The sequence below is a fragment of the Poecilia latipinna genome, unplaced genomic scaffold (genome assembly GCF_001443285.1).
Source record: "Poecilia latipinna isolate Pla-1442-1.1 unplaced genomic scaffold, P_latipinna-1.0 Scaffold2372, whole genome shotgun sequence".
In the NCBI taxonomy this organism is placed as follows: Eukaryota; Metazoa; Chordata; class Actinopteri; order Cyprinodontiformes; family Poeciliidae; genus Poecilia; species Poecilia latipinna.
The window spans coordinates 44,565-54,994 of NW_015114988.1; the positions used below are offsets into that span (position 1 = coordinate 44,565).

General features: G+C 35.9%; 2 protein-coding genes across 2 annotated transcripts in view; both read left to right on the top strand.

The window, feature by feature from the left end:
• e2f8 (E2F transcription factor 8) overlaps nt 1-2,293 on the top strand; it is a 16,930-nt gene extending 14,637 nt beyond the window's left edge. The window contains 2 exon segments of the mRNA XM_015019089.1: nt 470-795; nt 1,270-2,293. Coding sequence (XP_014874575.1) covers nt 470-795; nt 1,270-1,437 — 494 coding nt within the window. The 3' untranslated portion in view covers nt 1,438-2,293.
• A 730-nt stretch (nt 2,294-3,023) lies between these two features.
• Nucleotides 3,024-9,567, top strand: csrp3 (cysteine and glycine-rich protein 3 (cardiac LIM protein)). Its single transcript, XM_015019090.1, has 6 exons — nt 3,024-3,136; nt 4,108-4,262; nt 5,966-6,137; nt 6,607-6,736; nt 8,518-8,611; nt 9,347-9,567. The coding sequence occupies exons 2-6, from the start codon at nt 4,151-4,153 to the stop codon at nt 9,418-9,420; spliced, it is 582 nt and encodes a 193-aa protein (XP_014874576.1). The 5' UTR covers nt 3,024-3,136; nt 4,108-4,150; the 3' UTR covers nt 9,421-9,567.
• The last annotated feature ends 863 nt before the right edge of the window (nt 9,568-10,430 follow it).

Sequence of the window (10,430 nt, forward strand, 5' to 3'; positions counted from 1 at the left end):
TTTTTCCCTTTTTTTTTTTTTTTTTTTTTTTTTTTTTTTTTTTTTTTTTTTTTACTTTATTCTCATGTATTTTTTATATAATTTTTTTTATCTTTATTCTTGTATTTTTATTTCAAAGTTTATTCTCATTTTATTACCCTATTCATGGATTATTTTAATTTTATTCTTGGATTATTTCAACCTTTTAAGAAGCAGTAGAGACCCAATTGGATGTACAAAAATGTGAGTTTTTGGTTTTGAAATTTTTTTTCCTGAAAAAGGAAAATTTATCTGCACAAAATCTGTTTGTAAAAAAAAAATAGCATTTCATGTTCAGATGTTAATTTGACAAAGAAATTATTTTTTAAGCTTTAATTTTGTTTTTAAATTAAATACAACACTGCGCATTTTGAACTATCTCCTAACTCAATGAGAATCGATAAGTGAGATCGATATTGGAATCGGTATTGATAATTGATCTTCTCCTCAGGCTCCAGATCGGCCGCTGCCCTTGAAGTGACCCCTACCAACCTTCGCCTGAGCAAACCCCTGGCTGCCGCTGTCTCCACTCCACACCAACCCAGTCGGGTCAGCAGTCCCAGCCCGGCCATCCTGAACTTCACACTGCAGAACTTGGGTCTGATCTCCAGCCCGACCGGCGCCTTCGGGTCTTCCCAGCCTCCAGAGGGCGCCGGCGCCACTCCGGGTCCGCTGGGCCTGCAGCCGAGAGGCTTGGTGTTCATCAAGCCCGTCTCGCCGGTTCAGGTCCAGCCGGCGCTGCCTGGACAGCCACTCACTCTGATCAGCCTGCAGCAGGTAAACGGCCGATCTTGATCGGCGCAGACTGAGAGTTTGCATAATGTGCACGGTTACTGTTGGCGGCCATTTCTTTCTTCCTTCCTTCAGTTCTTCTCTGCTTCCTTCCTCCTCGTACTTTCTATTTTTTTTCCTTCCATATTTTCTGTTGACCTCCATCCTTCCTTCATTCTTTCCTTTCTTCCTTATTTCCCTCCTTTCTTCTTTATTTCCTTCCTTCATTCTTTCATTTTTTACTTCCTTCCTTTCTTCCTTCCATGTTTCCTTTCCTCCTTTGGCTTCTTTCTTGTTCAGAGTGGATTATCTGATAATCATGTCATTCCTCAGGAAGCCGAGCAACGTTTGTTTGCAGCTGGAACATTTCTAAACTCAAGTTTTTAATAATAATCATAATAAAAAACAGAGGTGCAAACTTTAACTAGGACATCTCACAGCCTTCCTTCCCATCAGTTCTTTTATTTTTCTGTCTTTCAGCCTCTGATGGCCACGCCGAAAGCGTCAGGTCTCCCTCAGCACAGCTTCTTCCACACGCCGGTGCCGCTCTCGCCTCTGGCTGCCATGGTAACCGCTAGCGGCCAGCCGGCCTCCAGGACTGTTTACGTCCCTCAGAGGAAGCTGGACGTCTCGGCCGAGGACTCCTGATGTTTGGGCCTGTGGGGGTCGCGCTCTTGTTGTGATTTTAGTTTCTTTACGTTTTTTGTCACCTCTGAACATTTCACAGCGTCCTGGAGGCCTTTTGTTATCAGTCATAAAAATAGCTGCCAAGCAGACTGGCTGAGGCCCAGCGGACTTATGGGAAACCGATACGAAACCAGTTCAGATACCCAGGAACACTACCGCCCTGCTGCACGTGATGCTGATTACGACGAGCATCAGGGCCAAACTACGGAAAAATAAATAAAATCACTGGAATAAAGTCGCAATATTATGAGAATAAAGTCAAAATACTACAAGAATAAAGTCATACATGCAAGTTTGTTCCTGTAGTTCGACTTTATTCTCATTTTTTCAACTTTATTCCCGTATGAATTTATTTTCGTAATGTTACATTTTTATTCTTGTATTATTTCAGCTTTGTGGTCGTAGGAGTTTATCCTCCTAATATAACTTTATTCTTGTGATTTTATTGTTGTTTTCTTGGCCCTAATGCTCCGTCGGCGCTGATGGACATTTCCCAGAACTAAACTAAAATCTGCATCTTTATTTTTCATTGCTGTCGACTTTCTTGCTTTTCTTTGCTTTTGATATTATGGGTTTTCTTTAAATTAACCAAATTGGTAAAAACTTCATTGTTGTAGTAAAACTGAGATCACTTTTGCACTTATGTACATGTGAACTGTTGCCCCTGAGTAGAAATCTGAACTATGTGAATATTTGAAGCATTTTAGGAAAACATTTACTATTTCATGGGTTTAATTTATGAGGAAACAAACTTTTGTTTGTGATGTCTTACTCCTTGTAAAATGTTGAATAAATTGTAAAATGATTTTTCTAAAAATGATCAACTCACCTGTTTTTTTCTTTTAACTATGAAATTTCACTATGTAGATTTCAATAGAAACTAAGAAATCTGAATTTAAATTCAGATTTCTTTAATGCACTGATGTTTTGTCTAGTTAAGCTAATAAGTAATTTCCTGCATGTCGGAATTGACTAAATAAGTTTTTTAATTTAATTGTTCAGACTTTGGATTGATACATCAGTAATGATGGTTAACGGTGCATCAGTATGAAGTATTAAATTGTAAATATTGAAAACAGCTAAAAAAAACATCAGATTACATCAATTAAAAAATAAATGCATTAATTTTCAGTTTTTTCAGTCCCATCATCTCCACACAATAAATGTGAAACAAAACTGTTACGAAATGTTTGCTAAGATTCACTGATCTTGAACGTTTCTCTTGGAGTTCCCCAAGGCTTAGAGCTTGGTCCATTGTTATTTTGAGCTCATAATTTATGAAACGTTAAAATTTTATAATACAAATTATACTCACTAAAAACAAAAAGCTCAGTTCAATTGTCTTTCCATAGCTGTAAAACCATCAGATATTTTTAGCTTTTCCATCAGAAATCGTTCCCTTGTCACCCAAACCAACATTTGTTGTGACATTTAATCCCTCGGTTTAGGCGACGCCACGCAGACGCAGCTGTCGGAGCAAACAAATGTTCGAGCTCCTGATGTTCAGGCCTCTTTTAGCCGCCGATAAAGAGGCGCAGGGCTTGGATCTGTCACAGGTTATTTTAGGGGGAAGCGTCACCGGTGGTCTGGGCCGATGGAGCGTATTTAACCCGCCTGGGAGCCAGAACGGCCACATCAAACCCACAGGCTTCGACTCAAGGTAAGGAACCATTTTATTTCTGTCAGCTGCTAACCAAACTTACCAGAACAATGTTTAATTTTCAATAAAACCACAGAAAAATTGTGCCTATTTACATTTGTGTTTTTAAAAAGGAATCTTCCTACAAATAAAATGTGATTGGCTGGTTTTTGTTCCTGAAATGCCACATACCAGCCATGTGGAAACATGAGGCCAGTCTAACCTTCACAGCCTCTTTGGAGAAACACCTGGCATGTGAGAAAACGTCGGTAAATCACAAATAATATCAACAAAAATGAGAAAACTATTTAGTTTTGCTGTTTATAAACAAAAATCTAAAAATTAAGCAGTAGAATCAGACTTGTGAGACAGATAGTTATGATATAAGAACATCTTCAGGAGGTAAACATTTAAGTATTTTAGTAATTGATTAATCAATTAATCAGATAAAAAAATTGGCACATTCTGCAGGTTTAAAATTTAAACCTGCAGAATGTGCTTTTCATAAGGGTCAGAAACACATTAAAAAGTGCAAATAAACAAATTTAATTTCTTTTTTAAATAAGAAAATGTTATTCCTTTGGTGGACTTTTGACCATTTTTCTAGCAAAGAATGAATCTGCAGCTAAAAAAAATACTTCTGAAATCGTCGGACATATTTAGAGACAAAATGTCTTTTTCTACGTTAAATGACAAAATTATATTTTTTTACAAACAGGTTTTATTTCTGCTTTTACTGTTCTTACAGCAAATTGCCTTTTCTACAGTCGTACGTCAGTTAAAGATTAATTGATTACTAAATTAGCTGACAATTATTTCAACTATCGATTAGTCGTGATTAATCGATTAATTGTTTCAGTTGGATTTCTAATTTTAAGCAAACTCAGCTTAAAAACTGTCTGAATTTTCAGGTAAATTGATTAGATTTTTGTTTCTGCAGCTCTCCTTTTGACTGAAGAATAACTAACAGGATTTTTATTTTTAATTTTCAGCCTTATGTTCAGGCGTTGATAAATATCAGAGGAGGTTTCTAAGATGCCAAACTGGGGCGGAGGCACCAAGTGTGGTGCCTGTGAGAAAACGGTTTACCACGCCGAGGAGATCCAGTGCAACAGCAGGAGTTTCCACAAAACCTGCTTCATCTGCAGTAAGGATTCTGGTTACTTCTTCCCACTTTAAAAATATTTATTTATGTGAAACAGAGACAGTGCATATTAGTGAAAGTGACCACGCCATACAGGTTAGACCAAAAACATGAGAATAAACATTGGATGTGTGTATAAATATGACCATATCTAGAAACTTTCTGAGATTAATACCATCAGTTCTGACTTTATTCAAATTGACTGGATGCAACAATTGATAATATATATTGTTATTGATTTACTGACCAGCCCTACAGAGCTCTGATGTTCAAAGCAAACCCTGCTCAAGTACTCAGGTGACTTTTGAGGCGACTGGATTTTATTTTGGGATATCAGAGTAAAAGTTGATGAATCCTATGACAATTTGTAATTGTCAGGTTAATCTTGGGAATTTTCTAGGGAAAACTGAAATTTCTGAGTTTGAAAAGTAAAAAAATTCCTGGAAAAAAACTCAGAAATTTTGAGAATAATCTCAGGAAATTTCTGAAAAAAAAATAATCAAAATTTTGAATTTGAGACATCAGAAATTTCCGAGTTTGAAAACTTGAAAATTCGTTCACAAAACTCCTGGACATTTCTGAGTTTCAAAAATCAAAAATGTTGGATAAACTGAAACAAACTGAGAAATATTCAAATTTTCTCAGAAAATTTTCTGAGATTCATTTTAAAATTTCCAAGTTTTTTCTAGCACATTTTGAACTTCTCAAATTTTATTTTTTTTCTTTCGGTTGAAATGTACCCCCATTTTTCTACCTACAATGGCCCTGATACACCATCCTAGAATCCAAGTGGAAACTCCCACTTATATGTATTGAAGGATGTGGTTATATTAAGGTTATATTATGGTTATATTATGGTTATGAAGGCATGAATGCTTCTGTGCTCTGCTCAAACTCAAATCCTCCCAGCTTGTTGGTGTCCATGTGATGGATCCATTATTCCACCGGGAAGCTCTGAAAGCCGTCTGTGATAAACTCATCCCACCTGCTAAGTGTTCATCTTCTCCCCAACATTCACTTCACACTCCAGTGTCCTCCTGAAAATAGCAACACAAGACATCTGACTTTGTGTGCTGTCACTGTTGACTGATAAACCCGGCGAGATGGGAGCTTTATTTAACTTCTGTTCCTCCAACATGACATTCCTACAACGGTGGATTACGGCTGCTGGAGATATTTAAAAAAGAGAAGTCGATTTCTCCTAAAATCGTAGAAATTGGAGACTGATCTCAGAAATTCTGTAGAAAAAAATCTAGCAAATTTTTGAGTTTGAAAAGTTGAAAATTTGCTAGAAAAATCTTCAAAAATTTTGAGATTAATCTTAGAAATTGTGTAGAAAAAGAAATTAAGGAACTTTCTGAGTTTTAAAAAGCCAGAAATGTGCTAGAAAAAAAAATCTGAATTCTTGAGACTAATTTTAAAAATTTGTGAGAAAAAAACTTGGAAATTTCCTTTTCTTTTCTAGAAAAATTCTGAGATTAATATTAAAATTTGAATTTTTTTATAGCAATTTGCATCTCTCGAAACTTTTCTTGTTATTTCTAAAAAGTTTCTGAGATTTTTTAGCAGACATTTAGTTTTTAAAAAATTTCTTCTATTTACAATGGCCCTAATACAACGTCGTACATATCTCAGTCTGGACACGCTTCAATGGAGGTTGCCTGAGACTTGGATAAAACATTTTTGTCCTGTTTTTACTGCCACAGTGAGCTGCAGAAAAGGGCTGGACAGCACCACAGTTGCAGCACATGAGTCTGAGATTTACTGCAAGTCGTGCTATGGGAAGAAATACGGGCCAAAAGGCTACGGATATGGACAAGGAGCTGGAGCGCTGAGCTCTGATCCTCTGGGACAGGATGGAGAACCGCAGCTGCAAAAGTACGGTTTAAACACCAAATAGGTCATCAAATCAGATTAGTTGATTTAGCACATGAAAGCTGAACTACTAGACTTCCTTGAACAGGTTAAGACAGGTGATACAGAACATGTTCATTCAATATTAAGAAATTATGTACTTGAAACAAGCTTCTATATCCTGCTAAAATGTTACAAGTAGGTTAGTTTTGTGCAGTAAGATATTTGCACTGGAAACTAGACCAAAACATGACCAAATGTTCTGGAGTTCCGCTGGAGTTGCTAGGCAACAGGCTGGGCTTCACTGGGGTTGCTAGGTAACGGCTCAGTGCCGTTGAATGTTACTTAACAACCTGGCCCAAAAATAACGTTGTAGAGGCCAAAGTTTGAAAGGAAAGAAATGTAGAAAACCTGAATAACAAGTTTTAAAATAATACAAATGGTTGGCTGTGGTTTGATGGGATGTTTACCTGTCTGTTCATTTCCTTTGTAGCTCTAAACCTCGACAAGCCTCTCCTAACCCCAAAGCTAGCAAGTTCTCGCAGAAGTTCGGTGGCTCGGACCGCTGTCCCCGCTGCTCCAAAGCGGTGTACGCAGCTGAGAAGGTGATGGGAGCAGGAAAGGTAAGAATGAAAATGAAAACTTTAGTTTAAAATGCCAGGAGTTAAAATGAATTACAATGAAACACGCAGACTAACAAACATTTACTTTGTGTAGCTGAAGGACAGAAGACTGAAGTGATTTGACAACTGCTAGTGTCACAAGCATATTACTCTGTTTTATGCACAACTTTCAGACATTTCAGGTTGTTAAACAAATTTTAACATGAAGCGAAAAACTGTTTTCAAATGATGATTTGGCTCTATGTGAAAAAAGTAATTGCCCCCAAATAACTAGTAGCACCAACTTTGGGTTCAATAAGTCTGTATCTGTCTTGTGGAGGAATTTTGGCCCGTTCAGAATACATAGTTCTCCTGTGACATCACACTTCTGGTAACTTTGTAATTGACAGCCATCTTGGTAGGTATCCTTAACTAACTGTCATGACAGTTGCTATCAAGTTGCTATGACAACAATAGGCAAGCCACAAGCTTAGTACTAGCTGTTCCTATCTAACTTATAAACAGTATAAGAATATTACAACTATTACTTGATGTAGTACTTGATAGCCTATATGTATGTTACTACATGTACTTACTCTGCCAGTCACTAGAACCTTGTAGATTAATAATTTCATTTTGTTTACGGGGTTGTTCCACCTTGGCAGCGCGGCTATGGATATCATATAAAATAATTTTTGCCCTCCAGTGCTGTACACAAAATTTCCAGATGTTTATAACATGCAAGGTGTCTATATTTCCTATTAGCCGGTGTGGAAACCATGGCTCATCTATGCTTTATACTCAGCTTGCTTATCAAGATGGCATGGACCACTTCCTACAGACTTGGAGAAGTTATGCCATGTTATTTAACAGTATAGAGTGGGTGCACCATTCCCAGAAGTACTGCAATACCAGGTTGATGCATGGAGTGGACAGAGCAAGCCCCTATTCCTATTCAAAAATCAATTTAATATATGATCCTTGTATAGAGAACTATCAGATATTAAACTGATAAGAACAGAAACTATTCTTGATCTTAACCAAAAGGCCGAGAAGCCAAAGAACGGGGGAGGAAACGATGTCTTTCAGGGGAGACTCAGCTTTATTCATGGTTCACAAACTTCAACATTATTTTAAACCTATAACAGAAACATGGACCATGGAATGTTTATTTTATGGTGATCCGGTAGTTTTAATGTACGTATGTTGCGGAAAATTAAACTAAATCAGTCAACTAAAGGAAAATATCCGGGGTTTGCATGTCACCACGTGGTGCGCTTTCGTCCAATAGGAAGCGGAGAAGCGAATACGTCTCCCAATGGCTTTTTTCACGTAAACTATAAATGTATGTGCCTTTGTGATAATGGCAATGGTGACGATATTAACTATTTATTACAGCTTTTCTAAGTAACTGCATGGCTCTAACTGTATGACACAGTGATAATATCCATACAAACACAAAATATTCTTGAAAAACGTCTCCATTTAATAAGCTTCGTCTGGTCACTACCAGTCGCGTAAAGAAGCATGATTTGTAACACTAAGCAGCACACAGGAACGGCATTTAATCATATTTAGAATAACAAACAATGAAGATAACAGCAAAAGTAACAATCCGGACTATACGCACTGTTTTGGGGGTTTTATACATAATCAGGAATTTATCATGATGATAAATCAGAGTTCTTATGACAGGAATATATTTCATGAAGATATTTGTCACAATAAATGATTACAAATATTTCTTTTTTTTTTCTTTTTTTTTTTTCTAAAAATAATAAACATTTATGTTGTGTGTTCAGGCCTGGCATAAAACCTGTTTCCGCTGCGCTCTGTGTGGTAAAAGCCTGGAGTCCACTACAGTGACGGATAAGGACGGAGAGCTGTACTGTAAAGGTGAAGCCATTTATTTACACAGTCTAAAACCATATACACTGCTTGGGAAAATATAATTCTACCTTTAATGAGTCTTATATCCAGTCCTATGTTGGAAGAAAGTGAAATAAAGCTTTACTATACTTCTATCCCAATTGCACTGTGTCATCACAAACATGACTGAAAATATTATCACGATATAAGCGATTCTTATCAGTCGATATCAATAATTATTGGTTTATTTATTGTTTTAAATATATGAGGTTGTGTAACCTTTACTGTTTTATTCAGTTTTCACTTAAAGCCACTGTTTTTTAAATTCGTGAGCAACTATGAAGCACAGTGGCAAAACCTTTGCAAGTTACGCAAGTCATTGCTAGGTAACTAAAGAATGAGTTAGTTGCTAGGTAACCAAAGAATGAGTTAGTTGCTAGGTAACCAAAGAGGAAGTGAGTTAGTTGATTTCATCAATTTTGCTTAGTTAGCAGTGAGAGGATGCCTACATCTCCCATAATGCTGTGCGATTCTGGGTCGGAGTTCAGTGAAATTATTGAACAGTATAATATTCTAGTAATAGACATGTAAATAGACAAACAAAAAAAGAGTAGTAAATTTCCACCAAAAATCTCCAAAATTTAGAGATGAATCTAAAACATTTTCTAGAAAAAACATGGAAAATTAAACCTTTGACACAAAAGAACATTTATAAACTGTATTCTATGAAACAGAGACATTGATAAATGTTTCTCTTTTCAGTTTGCTATGCCAAAAACTTCGGCCCAAAAGGATTTGGTCTGGGAAACGAGGCCATGTTGGAGGAACGAGAATAAACTGGTGGTTCTGCTGAAGCTCAAACCCGATCACAGCGTCTCAAAACTGGAAGATGGAGCAGCACAAACCAAATCCTCAGCAACATTCTGAAAATTATGGGGAAAAATTTGTACAACACTAAATAAAAGCATTTTGTTACATTGAAATTTATTCTGAAGTGAAGTTTATTACAAAAGCACTAAAGTTGATTGTGTTAAGGTGCTAATTTTTTATTTGAATACCTGAGAAAAAAATCTTTACATATTTTAAATCAGCTTACATAAATTCTGGTAATGTCACTTCTTTCTTCAGCTGGTAAAAAAAAGTCAGACTTTAATTTAGATTTTTAGTAAAACCTTATTTGAAAAAAAAAGAGCAGCCAGTAACAGATGGCATAAATTAATCATCTCCAAACAAATTAAAGTAAAAGTTATAGCTTAGTGATGGGGCTCAAAATAAATTTTCTGATTTGAATTTTTTTCTTATTTTCTTTTCTAAAATAAAAATTAGTAATGACAGAAAATATTTTCCAAAAGTAGCTTTTATTTCAATCACCCCTTCTGTGAATTGAATGACAGTTTTAAGGCCAGGCTACAAGAATGCTTGTTTAATTGTAACCATGGTAATATTAGCAGAATAAAGTCATTTTTACCAGAAGAAAGTCTTAAAATTATGAGAAAAAATTATTTTCAATGAGAAAAAAAGCTTCTAGTTTTCAGGATCTGATACAACCAGCTCAGTTTGTTTCTCAATCGACTTTATTCTCATTTTACTACATCTGTGTTCTTGTAATATTATGACTTTATTCTCATAATTAAAAAAAAGAAAAAATCTTAGCCTGTTGATCTGAATTCAAAGTCTCAGTAAACAAAAGTTTCAAAGGAGTGTACTGGTGAAAAGCAATCCAGATTTAACCAAAATTAATCTAAAAAAAAAAAACTAAACAAAAATTTGATTAACCTTTTTTCTATTGCAGATAGAATAAAAGTTGGAAATTTTCACCAAAAAAGTAAAACATTGGAGATTAATC

Coding starts and splice junctions, on each gene's coding strand:
- csrp3 (XM_015019090.1), top strand. CDS start 4,151: ATGCCAAACTGGGGCGGAGGCACCAAGTGTGGTGCCTGTGAGAAAACG. Junction 4,263..5,965: donor CAAAACCTGCTTCATCTGCA/GTAAGGATTCTG, acceptor TTACTGCCACAG/TGAGCTGCAGAAAAGGGCTG. Junction 6,138..6,606: donor GGAGAACCGCAGCTGCAAAA/GTACGGTTTAAA, acceptor TTTCCTTTGTAG/CTCTAAACCTCGACAAGCCT.